The following is a 16,896-nucleotide window of genomic DNA, read 5'->3' as shown; positions in this document are numbered from 1 at the left end:
AAAAATTGATTCAAATGCAAATGGTCTCGCTTTGATAAACATATTGATGGCAACTTTTGGAACTAGTTCATTGAGCAACATATAAATAAATAATTTATTCAATTCCAAAAGCTTTATATATCGGCAATTGTTTAAAAACATCTGAATCAGTTTCTTGAACTACAAATTTATGCGTTATAGAGGAAAATTAGCAAAGTTTCGAACTAGTTCTTTGAACAAAAAAAAATAAAAATAAAATAAAATATATATATAATAAAATTAATATAAATAAATATAATACATTAATATAGTATTCAAAATATACATTTGCATTTAAAAGAAAATCATATTTGTGGAACGACTTGGCGAACCAGTTCCACAGTTTTGAGCACAAGTTATTTGCAATGAGCACCTTAAACTGTGACTTAATTGTTCTATATGCACTCAATTTTGATCTAATTCTATACTTTATCAATCTTATGGGCTTTTTCCATAATGGACTATTTATCGATTTATGGATCGATAACGACCTTTGATGATTTGACTGCAGCTGTTGCGCAGCTTTGATTTATTTGTGTGTTGTGAAACTCTTTGCATGCATGTGCATTCTATACATGTGCATATATATATTGACGTGTTATATCATATATTTTGGACAGACTATAGAGAGAAAGAGTATGTGTGTGTATTTTGGGTAGGGGTATTTTTAATATACACATACATATGAACATACATGTATATTTTTTATTTCAAACTGCGCTTTGTTTGGTTCACTTTTTTGTTTCGCTGCTTTTTATTTTTGGACGAAACTTGAAAACTGAACAGAGAGCAAAAAAAAAGAGAGAGAGAGAGCATATGTATGTGTGTGTGTGTGAGTGGAAAACAATAGGCAAAAACGTATTTAAAACAAAAGAAAGTGCAAAACAATTCATGCGCCTGGCCGGAATCTGTGAATGTGAATGTGAATGTGACTCGCTGTGAATGTGAAGTCGCATCCGAGTCGAGCCAAATACGACAAGAGTCGGCTGCAGCCAGTGTGGCTGTTGTTGTTGTTGTTGTTGTTGGCGTCTGGGCTGGCCGGCCGACTGGCTGCGACCGCCCGCTGGTCCCGAGTGTCGAATAAAAAACGGACACGGATGCACCTAGTGCGGCGGCTGGCTGACAATTGCCGAAGAAGCGGGACAGGAGGCGGCCGCTGGGCGGCATTGGGGAATTTCGGGCGGGGGCTGCGCCCGTTGCAGCGGAAGCAACTTGCTGCGCGCTGTTGTGGCTGATTATGCTGCCAGTGGCAGGAGCTGCTGGCAGAGTCTTTGACTGCATGACGAGCATATCAGCACACACACACACACCCGCAGCGCCTGCAATTTGCTGTGGCGTGGTGAGCAGGAGGCATGGGTGGGGGTAGGGCAGTGGCGGCGAGGGGTCGCCCTCCACAGATGTCCTGCAGGCTCCAGTACAACAGGCAAGTTCCAGCCAAGTGCCGTTTAAGCAAAAGCAGCTGGACAAAAGTTTGACATCCACATGACGACAGAGGCGAATCGGATCGTTGGCATGAGAAGGGGACGAGGGCACGGGGAGATGGGGGGATGGGGGTACGGGCTGCTGCTCTGCTGTTATTTGTTATAACAATTGCGAGAGGGGGAGCCGGGGGCAGCGACGTTGCCATGGCGCTCTTGCAACAGGAGCTGGATAACAATGCCAAGCGGACGGCGACGGCCGCGGTCGGTCGCTCATTTAATGGACACTGTTTGGTCGATAATCAAATTAAAGCCAGCAGCGAAAATAGTGACACGGAGAGGAGTGGCAGCAGCAGGAGGAGGCAGTGGCAGTGATAGCTGGGCCACAGCAGGTGCCGGCACAGAACGAAGGACTCGTGCGTCCAGCCTAACTATCGATTCAACTACTTCGAGGCCAGCTGCTCGGACCGCGCGTGCCGCTCGATTAGCCACTGACCGTAGTCAAGCGAAACGGGCGCGTGGACTTCAAAGGGGTTTGCCAAAAAGCCAGACACGTCCGACCAAGCCGAGGACGTTGGTCAGGACAAACAACACACGCCAGGACAGCACCAAAAACAACCTCAAGTTTTTACTTTACGAAAAATACTTTGCAAAACTCTCTCTCTCTCTCTCCCTTTTGTTGTCACAAATATGACTACTTGGAAAGTAGACCAGTCTAGAAATATATATATCATATATATCACATACCATACATATCACTTATACTATATATACCATATACGATATATACCATATATATCACATATACCACATATATCATATACATATGTCATATAGATTATATAAATCAAACAGGTCAAATAGATGATATATCATCTCATATATAAGGCGAATTTTTAATTTCAAGAGCAGTTCGACTTATGTCCATTGCACAGGTCAAGAGAGCTGGATAAATTTGCTCACAGTCAAAGACGAATTCGAATCTAGATCTATGGTATTATGGTCCTTAAATCTTTCACACCAAAACTTTAAAATATTCCGCAACATTTGAATACAAATGGTTTTAGCGTGAAAAAATCTAAGAAAACGTTTGATCAATCAATAAGCTAACAATCTTTAAGCTAAGTTGTATTGATTTCGATTTTTTCTTAATAAAAATATATAAATCTAAATACTACATACTAAAGCCCATATTTAAGATAAAGAAGGCGTATAATATTAATAACGCATATTAAAGATAATGCCTAAGAACGAAATCTAACAATGATATTCTCTCATTCCTGCCGACTATAGGAAAAATCTTCTATAGATAACATGATTTGAAGGAATTTCAATTCGTATAAAAATATTATCTATTTAGTCACTCCATAAACTAGGTTTAGCATCCGAACCAATATTCTTCAAGCTCTCTATAGACAGGCAACTCTATATGAAGAAAAACTACCTATTCAGAACTCAACTTGAGTTTTGAATATAACAAAATATGGTTTGATATAAAAGAAAGAGTAAATATAAAGTTTTTTCTCGCTTAAATTATATTATAAACATTCAAAAAAGAATTCTTCAATCAGCCCCCATATCCTACTCCATTAGCTCCAACATTGCTTGACTGCTCACAGCTTTCAGGTCTCGTTTAACATTGTTTGATTGCATTTGGCAATGTGACTTGTTTTTCTTCTGACGAAGACGAAGAAATACTCATTAGCGTCTGATAAGAGCGTTGACGCGACTTGTGACGAAATCTTGTAGAGGCAATGATCGAAGAGATTTCAAAAATTGTCGAAAATGTGAGGGAAAATTGATGAAATTGTAACAATTAATTATGAATGGACAGGGGAAGGGGCAGGAGGCAGGGAGAAGGGAGCGGGGGCAGAGCAGACGAGGTGTAGGTGTATAGCCACAGACAACAGCAATTTTGGGCGTAACATCGATATCGATAACAACTGAGACCCGAAAAGCAACAACTAGAATAAAATGAAAAAAAAAAAAATGAAAGAAGAAACTGAAAGCGGGTCCACGACGTAAGCGATCGTTGGTAATTAGTCGTTGGGTCCACAATTTGCTTCTTATCGCATTGAACTGGGTAGCGAACCACCCAAGCCACCCAAGCCATCCAAGCCACCCAAGTCACCCACTCGACACCGTCTCCAGTGACTGTTTCTTTTGATTTGTAACACAAATAAACCGAAAAATATCGCGACGAGCTGAATGAGAGGCACAGCGACAACAATAACAAGGCAAACAACTTTGCGAGCAATTAAAACTGTTTGACGACATTTCGGGAAGGCTGGCAGGTGGGTGCCGGTAGGGGTAGGGCCTGGAGTAGTGCTGCGTCTCAGCTGGTGCACAGCGCAGCGGCAGCAGCAGCAGCTCTCATAGCTCTGGATGGGTCTGATAAATGGGCAGCAGCGCGAAACGTGGCAAACGTGCGTCACTGGGCAGCTCAGGGCTGGACGGCAATGTGTTATCTAGATAACAGCGAGATAACAAGAAAGGTGCAAGAGAGCCATGGGCGTGGGAGGGGCACGCACATATACACATATCCATATGTATATATATATATATATAACATATAAAGAATCTCTGCCAAAACTAAAAGCCAGTCATATTTTATGGCCAGTCTGATACGGATATACATATACATATACATATATGTGTGTATGTGCATTGGAGTTTATGGTTATACGGCTTTGATTTTGCTTTGAACTAGCCGTGACCAGATACAGATACACTGATACAGATACAAAACGAAGTAAATTTGTCATGTTAATTGTTGTTGTTGCTGTTGTTGTTGCTGTTGTTGACCCGCCGCCAAATAACGTAAATAATAATAATAATAATAACAATAACAATAAGCAGCAATAAAGCAACTAAATTGCGGCCAACGTCGCGCCCTGGCCAAAAAGAACCGTTAACTTTACAACCACCAACGCAAAAACCCAAAAACAAAAAAAATTAACCAAAAAAGAAAAAAAAAAAAAAAAAAAAAAAAAAAAACAGCAAGAAATATAAATCGCGAACAAAATCTGAGAAATCATGGCAATACACACCCAGAACAGGGGAACTCTGATTTCAGTGCGATATTGTTGCGATAACACGGAAAAAATAAAACACACCAAATAGGCCAAGAATAACTGGGAAATAAAGCCCAGCGCATACATATGGATATGGAGCAGAGGCAAATGATATATGGGCCATGGCCTATATCCCCTTACATTATATACTATCAGTTAGTCTATCATATTATGTATATAATTATATATGAAATACCTCTGAAGTGATCTTCATATGCAACTATGATCGCTTTGTCAGTTTATATCAGTATTTTTTAGGGTGTTTTCTAGGGCTCGACTCTTATGGTTAGGAAATCCCCAACTAACGTTAACTGATTTACTTTTATATTTTTAAAGAGCTTTTCTATGCTCTTATTTCTAGCATACCTATACAAAATTTGGTTGATTCGCTAATGAATATAGGGTGTATTTTATAACAATTTTTATGGCATATTTATGGAAAATTTACGGTCTTTTAATATCTGGGTGTTCTCTGGGTCTTTTCCCTCTCAAAAAGGCTTGTTGAGGGGTTTTTAATCCTGCACTTATCATTATTTCGATATTTATATTTAGTTTAACTAAATACAAATTTAAGATTTGTGCGTGTATAAAATACTGTATACGTGTATATCAATTTAAAAAAAAAAAAAAAAAAAAAGAAATAAGAAAAATACATTTATTTATTATTTTTTTTTTTTTTTTTGTGTTGTCTAACTAACAAGCTTTTTTCAAACTAATTATATGTTCATTAGCTTAATTGATTGTGTAGCAAAACTGAATTAAATAGAAGTCGTGTCCAGACTGAGAAATATATAAGTTTCCTATGGTATCATATCGTGTTTATAGAACTGTATCTCATGTAACTGAAATCTAAAGCGAAAACTTCATAGAACCTAGCTCAACTCGAATGCGCGTTCACCTGTTTAGGTACATTTATAAACACAAACTTACATTCATGGAAAGTGTAATTGACTCATGGCACACATCAATACATGTATGTATGTATATGTTATTTATTTACGTTATATATACTTATATACAAATAATTAGCTTATCATTTGCACCTCAGCAAGGTGTTCACAGCAAGTCTCACGCTGCGCTCACAGGTGCTATGCCAATTTTGCCTACTTCTACTTCTCCTTCTTCTTCCTCCTTGTTTATCACTCGAATTCCACTTGGTGCCATTTTCCAAAAAAATTTCACTTACCTTGTGCAATTCGAACCGCAGGCATTTTAATTCTCATTTTTGTTACAATTTCCAAAGGGAGTTTCAAAACTTTTCGAGCGCTCGCCCCACTGGCAGCTGGGCGGGCAACTCCTTCGACTCCTTCTTTAGTCTTTGAGCTGTTGCTCAACACTGGTCAAATGTTTTTGTTTTTTTTTTTTCGTTTGTTTTTAAATTAGTTTTGTTTTGCTTTTGATTTCTATTTAGTTTTATTGCACTTTGTTGTTGCAGTTTTTTCTTTTATGTTTCCAGAGAGAGAGACAGAAAAGAATGCACTGAATTTTGTTTAGATTTTCGCTTTTATCTCTTATCTGTGGCCTCACATGGGCTCCACTCGGTCCCGCAGCTTTACTTTGAGAATTTTTCCCGTTGTTTTTGTCATTTTTCCACCTTTTTGTTGCTGTTGTTGTTTTTGGATTCAAGACATTATTATTATTATTTATTTATAATATTTTCATAGAATTTTATTTACTTTACGTTTTGAATAAAACATAAAAAAAAAAACAAACAAACAAATTTTCGCACTTGAAAAACACTTTTTGCTGCCTTCAACGCTTCTTCTTCTTCTTCTTCTTCTTCTACTGCTTCGCCTACTATTGCTTCCTGCTTAGACTTTCTTATAGGAACCGTGTGCACTCTAGTTGTTGCTGTTGTTGTTGTAAATCTGATTAGCATTTGTTTTAGCTGTAGTTGTTGCTGTTGCTGTTGTTGTTGCTGTTGTTTTTGCTGGCAGTTTGGCAGCTGACGAAATTGTTTTTGCGTGTTCCTTTTGGCCACATGCTTTGTCGGCGTTTTGTTGTGCTAAACAACTTTATCAACACTGTGTTGCTGTTTCTTGGCTCGCCTTGCTGTGAGCGCGGCACAATCCAACTGGCAATTGGTCATCCAATTGGAATCGAACATTTGTTTTTGTTTCTTTTTCGAAAATGCACAAAACACTTGAAAAAAAATTGTAGCTGATTGCGTATGTGTGTGAGCGCGAGTGTGCGATTGTAGTTGTGTGCGTGTATTAACCGGGCTTAGTTGCTAACGGGCGGGGATCGAGACGGTGAGTGTCGAAAGATGTGCGACCAAATGAAAAAAAACTCTGCTCGAATACGTATTTAAGCACGCGTCATTATTTGTCGTTGTCCTCTGGCTAACTGTTATTGTTGCATTTGACGTTCAGCGTTTGGCGCTTGGCGTTTGCTGCTGCTGCTGCTGCTGCGTGCACCGCGACGGCGGTGGCAGCCTCGTCAGAAATGTGTGGTGCTAACGGTAACGGCGGAAGTACGCGACTACTACGAGGCGTCAAGCGGCGAGCGCGTCTTCGCTGGCTCTGCTGCGGCTGTGACTGCGGCTGCGGCTGCGGCTACGGCCACGGCAGTCGCTCTGTTGTCGCAGTTGTTGTCGTTGTCCAACCAACAAAGCGCCGTGACGACACCAACACTCACACACACACTCCAACACCAACACCAACACCAGCGCACTCACTGACTGAATGGGCAACGGGCGGCAGTGCGAGAGAACTTATGCTTCGTGGTCGTGGTCGTGGTCGGTCGTCGGCGTCGTCGTCGTCGTGTCGGCTAAGCGAAACGAACGAAAGCTTGACGAGTGGACGAGCACAGTGCGTGAGAGAGCGCACTTTGAGAGCGTGTGTGCTTGTGTGTGAGTAAGCGAGCGAGCGAACGAGCATACGTCTAAGTGTGTGTGTTTGTGGAGAGAGGCAGAGCAACAGCAGTGGCTGTGACTCTGGCAGCGACTATGACTGTGACTGTGACTGGGACTGGGACTGCGACTGCGACTGAGGCAGCGGCCAAGCTTATGCGAGAGCCTAGAAAAGCCAAAGCCAGTGACAGAGACAGAGCAGCGACGAGAGCATGTCCGAACGCGACGATGTCCTGCGAGCGACTGTGGACGCACACGTTCAGATAATTCAATTTTATTTTAGGGTTTTGCACTTTAATGCCAATCTGAAAATTTGATTTTGGCTAAGCGATGCCGCCGCCGACGCCGACGCTGACGCCAACGTCAAAGCTACAGCCCTTTTGCTATGGTGTCGTCGTCGTCGTCGGTGGTGATGGTGGTGGTGGGTTGTTGTTATTGTTATTATGCTCGTGTTTGTTGTTGTTAGTGGTGGTGGGTCGGTGGGTTGGTGGGCTGCTGCTGCTGCCGGTGCTGCTGCTGACGTCGCTGCCGCTAGATTTGTTTATTTGGTTTGCTGCCACTCGTTGGTCCGTTGGCCGCATGTGTGTGCGTATGTGGGGGTGGACACACACATACGCATACGACCACGAGAGCGAGCCAGTGTATGCGCGAGCGAGAGCGATGCAGTCAAACAGATAGATATATAGAGATAGAGAGGGAGAGCGTGAGAGAGAGAAAGGGAGAGAGAGAGCGCGCGCCAAGCTCGCGTCAGTTGAAACAAATGAAAATAGCCATGTTCGATGTGGCGACTGTTTCATGCCAGACTGCACACAACGTCGACGCTAGCAGCGCGGCGACTTCTCAAATTTGCCGCTGATAACGGTTCACACATGTCTGAAGCGTGCGTATGATGTATGCAGAGAGATGGTGAGACTAAAGGATAGCGCGCGGAGAGAATCAACTGTGGGATAGTGGGCAGAACTGCCGCTTCTGCCGCTTCTGCCGCTGCCGCTGCCACTGCCACTGCTGCTGCAACTGCTGCTTGTCAGCGCGTCGCTGTCCTTTGTCCGTTATACGCAGCCGGCGTTTGACCGAATGCGCGCGCAGCTTAAAGCGACGACTGCGCGACGTTTGCCGCGCAAAATCAAAGCAACAACGACAACGACAACAACAACAACAATAAATGAACTGGAGTATGCATAACAGCTTGATTTGGTGCCGTTACCCAACTAAAGATCCAATTGGAACTCGAGCCAAACACTAGCTATGTACATAGAAACACATATGCCGTTGTCTTTCATCTGTTTCGCTTTCTCGTACTTTTGCGCGCGCGCTTCCCGTAGGCCGGGCAGAACTTTAGCAGGAACTTGTGGCGCACGTCCTCACAACGCGGCTGCTCGTGTGCATCTAATAAACTAAACTTAGTTTATGCCCATCTTCCATTCAACAAGAGGCCACTGGCGCTGTCGCCGCTGCCACTGCCACTGCCACTGCCACTGCTTCAGCTTTGGCTCCGGCTCTGGCTCTGAGCTAAGCTGCCGAGCGAGCAACCAACCAAACCACTCGCAACGCCGACGTCGCTGCCAGCGCCAACTGACGGCCGGCCATAGCCTGCCCTCGCCTGGCCGCTTCGCAGGCCCCAATCGCCTAGTCAGTCGGCGTTCGAACAGCAGCTGAAGCTAACGCCAGCTGCAGTCGAAGCTGGAACTGTGGCTGGAGCTGCCGAATGGCCCGACGCAGTTGGTCCGACGAGTTCTACGGGTTGAAGTTCATCTGGCTGTGGGGGCAAATGAGAGTACTGCACGTAGCCTATGTACTACTACTACTACTACTACTACTACTACTACTAATTCAATTAATTCAAATAGATAAGCCAATCAAATATAGATTCATATATGAAACTAAAATGAAAGCCCAGAAAATTTATTAGTTTTTGATAAGTTTATGTACTCACGAGTGAATGTAGCTACCTTTTATTTACTTTTGACTGATCGAATGCATTCGATAGTTCAGAGATTGGTGCAAATACTTGTTTATTCAAAAATGCATTCAAATTAATATGTATGAGTATATATGTATATCGAAATCATATATATTGAATGTTTTCATAGGAACTCATCAGTGTATCAGAATTTTTTTTTGTGCATGGTTAGTTTTAATTTATTTCATAGTTAGATAAATACAATTTGTAAATTATGAATACATTCATGAGTGCAATTTTATTTTCGAATTCGTGCATTTATTTTCACATCTTTGAACTCGAAGCAATCAATTATATCTATTTAAATACTCTTTGGACTTAAAAATAATATAGTATTTGAATATACAATTGCTGACAATAAACAAACAAGTGTTTGTATTCATGAGTGTATTCATGTTTTTAGCTGCTCGTAACCATTTATACTTTTTTGAAATAATACCAATTTACTTTTTCGAACGAGTGTACTCGTGAATACATTCACTAGTATTCATGAATGTGTTCACGAATTTACCCGAGTGTATTCATGAATGTGCATGTAAATTGAATCAGAGCATGTTTCTGTGTGTGGGAAAGACATTCCAATATCCACAATACGTATATTCACATATATTCATATCTATGTATGTATGTGTGTTTGTGTGTGTGTAGGTGAGTCTAGGTGCGTACTAACTGCAATTGGAGTCTGTTGCACTGGAGTGGAGCTGCTGCTTCCACTTGAGTTTAGTGCTCGCCCACCGCGGTCAACACCAGCTAATGCACATTAATAACTGCGGCAGCGGCGTCAGCAGCGCCGTCGACGGTGGCAGTGGCAGTAACAGCGCTTCGGTGGGTGGGCGCTGCGTCGGGTGGTTGGCGGCTTGGCTCGTGCAGCATGTTGCAAGCTGAACGTTGCGAGGCGGACCACGACTGGACGCGAGCAGTTCGAGCCATACACACACACACACACACACACATTGGCACTCACACTAGCTGCTGTCAACGCTGACGTCGCCGCCGACTTCGCTGCCCAAGCATTGCACCCATTAATGTCAGCGCTTTGATATGAGAAGCACAGCACGTACTCGAAGCATGTGTGACTGTGTGCGAGTGTGTGTGTGTGTGTGTGTCTGTGTGTGTGTGTGTGTGTGCCCAAAAGTGAATGCGAATTGTTTTTATTGCAAAGGTTTGCGTTATTGTTAATTGTGCTATGCGCTTTATGAGTGTGAGGCAGAGCGAGAGGGCGAGCGAGATAGAGCGAAAGAGACAGCGCGTATGTGAGAGAGAGAGAGAGAGAGTGCAAGCGAGACAGATAGAGATCATTAGCGCCACACATGTGTGCTCATGAGTGTATTGTGAGTGTCCACTGAGACGCAGTCCCAGCCCCACGCCCCACGCCCCAAGTCTTCGACTGTGAATGTATATATGTATGTGTGTGTGTCGTATGTGTGCACAAATATGCACATACATATGTACATACATATAAGTGTGACACTTGCACGAATGCTGCGCTGATAACCTCAAGCTTAACCCATTGTTTGCCGCCCACTCCGCCCACCCCCCTCCTAACCCCAGTCCCTTCACTCCAAGGACCCCCCATTCCCCCTCACTCTCCACACGCATGCCTCGCTGTGTCCATAGCTATAACCTACATGGCTATAGCATATGTATCGGCGTCTTGGCTTATATGTACACGCATACACTCACACACATTCGCACGCACACACACACATACACACACACACACACTTATGAGCACGCACTCACATATGCGTCGCACTCATATGAGCGTCGCACACGCGCGTTCTCCCCATCGATTGGCCATCGTCGCTCTCGCAGTTCGAGTAACTGTCCCAACCCAAATGGTCTGCTCTCCCCTCGCTCCACGCCCCCCGCTCTAACGGCAAGCTCCCATACGCTCTGCCGCCTTGCACTCAACCTGCCGTTAGTCGCGCTCTCGCGCACAGGTAGCCGCTGAGAGCGACAGAGACTGAGAAAGCGTCAGAGCAAGAGAGCGAGATGCTGCGACGGCGACGGCGACGGCGACGACTGCTGCGACTGCTGCTGCTGCTACTGCTGCTACTGCTACTGCTGCTGCGGTCGCTGGCGATGGCAAAGCTACCCCTGCTTGGCCCAAAAGCGACAAAGAGAGACAGCTTCACAGAGAGCGAGAGAGAGTGCCGCACCAGAGAGAGCAACTGAGAGCGAGTCGCCACTCGCCACTCGGCTCGGATGGGGTTAAGTGTGCAGCCGAGCTTTGGCATCCACGCCGCGCTTATCAGTCGTCGCGCCAGCGTTGACAATGCCGGCAGACGGCTAACGCATGCCACATGCCACATGCCACAAGCTGTATGCTGTAAGCCACGTCGCCAGCTCACGACGTTGCTTTTACAAATGATCAGCATATAGAGCCTATTTCATTCACACTAATAACGTAACCTCTCCTCATTACGTAATCTACTCCTCATTAATCTCGTCTCTTGCCTATTTCATAACTGAAATTGCAAAGACTTAAAAACTTATCATACTCTATCTATTGATACTCTATCGATTTCTGAAATATATACCTTTTTGAACTATCCTTTGGATTCTACGTCTTAATATTCAAAATTTTATTAATAAATTTATTATATTTCGATTTTGTTTTCAGATTCAAACAAATACATTTTTAAAAATACATTAAATGGTTTCCCATTTTCATTGGGTTAAGAATATTATTATATGATTATGATATGTTAAGGCTAGCATTAAAATTAATGTAAAAAGTTCTTTAAAACATTTCATATAGGTAATACTCCAATTTCATGCCAAAAAGCACTTTAATTTTTACACGTAATAATCCCAGTTAATGATTACTTCAGCATAAAAAAATTTATCAAATTAAAAATATATAATAATATTAAATATTTTATATATTTTTAATTTAATAATTTTTTTTTTTATTTATTTTGATAAAAATATTTGTAGTTCTTTAAAAATATTAAGAGGAATTCCATCATACCTTAACTGCCTCTTGCTCATCGAGCTTTCAAGTTGAGCTTACAGAACTCAAGACTTTAAATAATGTTGCTTTGTGGTGGGACAAAGAGGGGAAGAAGATAAACTTGTTCTGCTAGATTTTTATTTTATTTGATAATTCTCTGATCAGGAATGTATATGAATATACTGTATATATTTAAATACATAACCCTAATCAATGCAATGCAAAGATTTTGCCATTCAAGCTGATCATTAATATTGTAATTTCGATATGTGATCAAAAGATTTCAAGAATCTGTGAATTCGGAAATTTCGTCGGATTATGTAAATGGTATTTGGATTGTAGAATGCATATAGAATGATGTATGTATGTGTATATATACTTACGATGTTGGTTTTTAGGGCTTGTCCAAAAGGTTGTGCGCTCTTTGACAGTTGTGGGTGTGCGGTGGTTCGGTGGTTCGGTGGTGCAGTGGTGCGGTGGTGCGCGGATGTCTTTAGGTATGCGGCAACAGTTGCCAGATTTCGTTTATTTCTTGCATTTTTTTTTGTATTTTTTTCGCATTTGTTGTTGTTTGTCAACACTCGGAATGCGGCGACATCAAACAAAGCCAGCGAAAAAAGGAGCACTCGTAATTACCCTTCGCATCGGCATTTCAATAAGTAAATAATAAGTGCGGTAAGGGGGAGGGGCAGGCAGAGTGTATATAACGAGTATATATGTATACATATATAAATATATAAATACATATACATGTGTATGAATCGCATAATATATGCACAGCCTCCATGTCGGCAAGATGTGAGATTTTCAAAAAGCGCGGCTCAACTAAAACAACAGCAACAGCAACTGCAGCAGCAGCAACAACAACAACAACAACAACAACTGCAACGTAAATTACAAGAATTGCCAACAATTACCAAAGCCAAGAGGTGTAGTTGAGCAGGCAAAGGGGGTTGCTCGGTTGCTGTGTGACATATGCAACAGCAGCGGCAGTGGCAAAAGCTGCTTGAGTTTTGAGTGCACTCCTTGCAACTGCAACTGCAACGGCAACGGCACCGGCAACTGCAACTGCAACTGGGCTTCATTATATAATCCTGCGGCGCATGTCCAGCATTAGAAGTGTCGACAAATTGGCCAACAATCTAAGCTAAGCTCCCTCTCTCTCTCTCTATCTCTCTCTCGCTCATTCTCGCTCAGCCCAAATGTCTGACGATCTGGCCAACGGGCAGCTGCTACATTAGCATTAAGCTGCCCCAGCCGAAACAGTGTTGAGCAACGTCAGATTTCAGCTGTTGAGTTTTGATTGAGTTCTCAATATTTCCTTGAATAGAAATATGATTTTTTTTTTGTTTCTATATTCGTTATTAAAATATGATGTTAGAGTTTAAAAAAAAAAAAAAAAAAAAAAAAAATTTATTAATGGATTTTTTCCGACAAATTTTATGGGAAAGTATTTTTATAAATATAATATAAATATGTAGGAAATTACAATTACAAGAAACCAGCTTGTTTTAAGTTGAAAATTTATTGATATATTTTTTTTAAATTTTTATTTTTTTTTTACATATAGATTCTAGTATTGTTATATTAGATAAAATAAGCTGTTGTTATTAAAGAGTTCCCCAATGAATTAGGTATATATAGTACATGCTTTCTGGTTTAGGATCGGTTTTTCGATATACATTAAAATAGGATTATGTTCCTAGAATTTGATAGATTATTGTTGCAGAATGTGTAACAGGGAGATAAATATGAACAAGAGATTTATAGCAGGAGTAAAGAGGGCTGAGCGTGGAAGGCTGAGATCAAATTAGACTAGGGCGTACAGGCAAGGATCTATTATCTGATGTGATCTATTTGGATCTGCTGTTGATATGATTGCAGGAATTGGTCACATTGTAGATTTGATTAAGCCAATATTGACAGCCAAATTCTGATGTCATTGTGTTAATAAATAATGGTGTCACAAATATACTTCACTAACTTGGCTTAATAATCTATAATATAAATGCAGACGAAGTGAATGGGCATAAATTTTATATGAAATTGCAGCTCAATGAATCATTTGCAATCTAGCCTTTTTTAGCTATAAAACTAGCCTTTCTTCAACTAGCACATGCTGACAGCTCTGCATCAGTTTGTCCCTCTGTCCGTCTGTCCGTCTGTCGGCCTGGCCGAGTCGCTGGTCATGATTGCCGCTTAAGTGGCAGCCGCTCAATCGCTGCCAATTTGCAATTGGCCAAGGGGCTGCACAAGCTGGCCATTATCACGGCTACCGTTGGGCTGGCTGCTGCAGTGAGAGCAGGAGAGCAGGAGGAGCGGCAGTAGGAGCAGGAGCAGCAGCAGCATCTGTGGCAGTTGCTGTGGCAGGTTCGGTGCCAGGCGTCGCTGAGCGCGTTGCTTGGCCATTAATTGTCGCGTGAACAGCTTTGTTGGATCGATTGCGGGTCACAGTTTCGATAGCACCGCTATGTCAACCCACTGGGCGAAGCATCGAGCGACCCACCGAGGCGCCCCACCAAGCCAACCCACCGAGCGACCAATTGAAATGTTCTCAATGCCAAGCGCTGGCCGTTGATCGATTAAACGAGCTGCCACACAGGATGCGGGTCGTCACATAACGAACATTCCATTCCATTACATTCCGTTACGTTTCATTCCATATTGTCTCGATTGACAAAATTGTTTGATTGGCCTTGCGTAGCCATGGCATCTATGGGCTCACATTGCGTCCATAGCATTCCATTTCATTGTACTCCACTCCACTCCATTCCGTTCTGTTCCATTCCAATTCGTTTGCGTTGACAAATTGTTGATTGACGCAATCCGTTGGCCAGGGCCGCGTAGCCATGGAATCTGAGAACTCTGCCTCGCCTGTGGTTAGCCCCTCACCCAAGCTGGTGCAGGTGGCGATAGTGGCAATGGTGGTAGTGGTGGTGGTGGTGGTGGTGCTCTTAGGGGCCGGCTGATTCTTGTTGTTTCCGCGGGCTAAACAAAGTTTATCGATTTAACAAAATTCATTGAGCCCAAGTGCCACATTTGGCTCCTGGGACGACCTGCACCGGCCGTGGCCGGGTTTGGGTTAGGGTCTGGGTTTGGGTCTGGGCCTGGGCTTTTGGTTTTGGCTTTGTTTAGATGACCCAACAAACTCAGCGCTCGGCCCGTTGGCCGGGCACTGCCGGCGCCGGAGGCCCACCCAAGTGATCGATTATACATTCGATGGCCATGAAGGCTAACAACTATAAACAGCTTTGTCCTCAATGCCCTTCTCGCGGGCGTCTGCACCCCTTAGCCGTAGATACCATAGATACTACTTGGCTGGCAAATATTAAGCCCAAAGAGAGAATATATGTAGCACTCATATGTGCAGAAGAATAATTATGCTATACTTTTCCCATTTCACAAGACTTCATGCCGATCGGAGAGTCTAAGATAGTCGAGTCTGCCGTTATTCACCCACACGTAGAGCACTTAAGTCGCATTCCCAGTGCTAGATACCGCTGCTACTTAACCTAGTCTCCACATGTGCAAGGATCTGTGGCAGAGTCCTTGACACTCGCTGACCTCCGGACTTCGCCGCCTTTTCTTCAATTCTCATAACATGCTTAATTGAATTTTCAAATTTTTTTACAAGTGCCACGCACTTGGCGTCTCAAGTGGACAAGCGATTCGGTAATTCTATATGTCGATCGGGTCACAGTCGGCGCCTTCGCCTAAGAGTTTTGTTTGAACATTTGCGGTTGAACAGCTCTTGAGAGTGAGGACAATTCTTCAATCCTTCCAACAGGTTATTAAGTGTATTTTCCTTGAGAAAAAGTAAAAAGAAGATAAAAAAAAATAAGATTTAAGAATTTTTAAGATTGAGCTAAGATTGTGTAAAAAAATAAAATAAAGAAAAATAACATGCTAAAATGTATATTCAAATAATAAAAATAATATTATAATATAATTTAACTAATTTTAATTTAATTAATATAATACCATTATAGGATCACAGTTTCTTTTTTATGTATGATATGATTTGATATATGATATTATATTATGTGATCTGTTTTAACGATTTTGGAAGTTCTTAGAGCAGTATATCTACTTTATGATAAATAGTATTATATTATGTCATATTTTTTAATGATCTCTGGAATTTTTAGAGAAATTCCAATTTTAATTCAATTCTGAGTTTAATTGACTTTTAATAAATTATGCCTATAGATCATCCAATTAAAATGTCGTATTTATGTACATATAGATCACTTTCAAAACATAAAGTTCTTTGAAAATGAATTGATTAACTACAAACTCTTTTAATAGAAGATGCCAAGAATATGAACTCATTTTTGATTTCGAATGCGGTTTCTCAAGTGTTTTCGAGGAGACCTGTGCGTGTGTGTGTGTGTTTCTCTTGTGTCTCTTGCTGTGAAATTGTCTCCCTTCTCCATTTACACGATGCGACAATGTCCAAATGACATTATTGGGAACTGAGCAGTGGGTACAAAGAGCGCGACGCAATGGGAAAGACAAAGAAGGGGGAAACAAAAAACATGAAAAAAGAAAACATGAAAATAGTAGCATTTGCCATAAAAAAAATTAAAAAAAAAAAAAAAATAAGAAACCAGTGG

General features: G+C 42.0%; 1 protein-coding gene across 1 annotated transcript in view; it reads right to left on the bottom strand.

The window, feature by feature from the left end:
- Positions 1–6,149, bottom strand: part of LOC6584822 — a 57,736-nt gene extending 51,587 nt beyond the window's left edge. Inside the window, exon 1 of the mRNA XM_032732383.2 lies at positions 5,697–6,149. Coding sequence (XP_032588274.1) covers positions 5,697–5,733 — 37 coding nt within the window. The 5' untranslated portion in view covers positions 5,734–6,149. The remainder of the gene's footprint in view (positions 1–5,696) is intronic.
- Between the last annotated feature and the right edge of the window lie 10,747 nt (positions 6,150–16,896).

This window comes from Drosophila mojavensis, unplaced genomic scaffold (assembly GCF_018153725.1).
Source record: "Drosophila mojavensis isolate 15081-1352.22 unplaced genomic scaffold, ASM1815372v1 contig_136, whole genome shotgun sequence".
In the NCBI taxonomy this organism is placed as follows: Eukaryota; Metazoa; Arthropoda; class Insecta; order Diptera; family Drosophilidae; genus Drosophila; species Drosophila mojavensis.
Note: the sequence above shows the minus strand (reverse complement) of the source record. Positions and strands in the feature narration are given on the sequence as shown.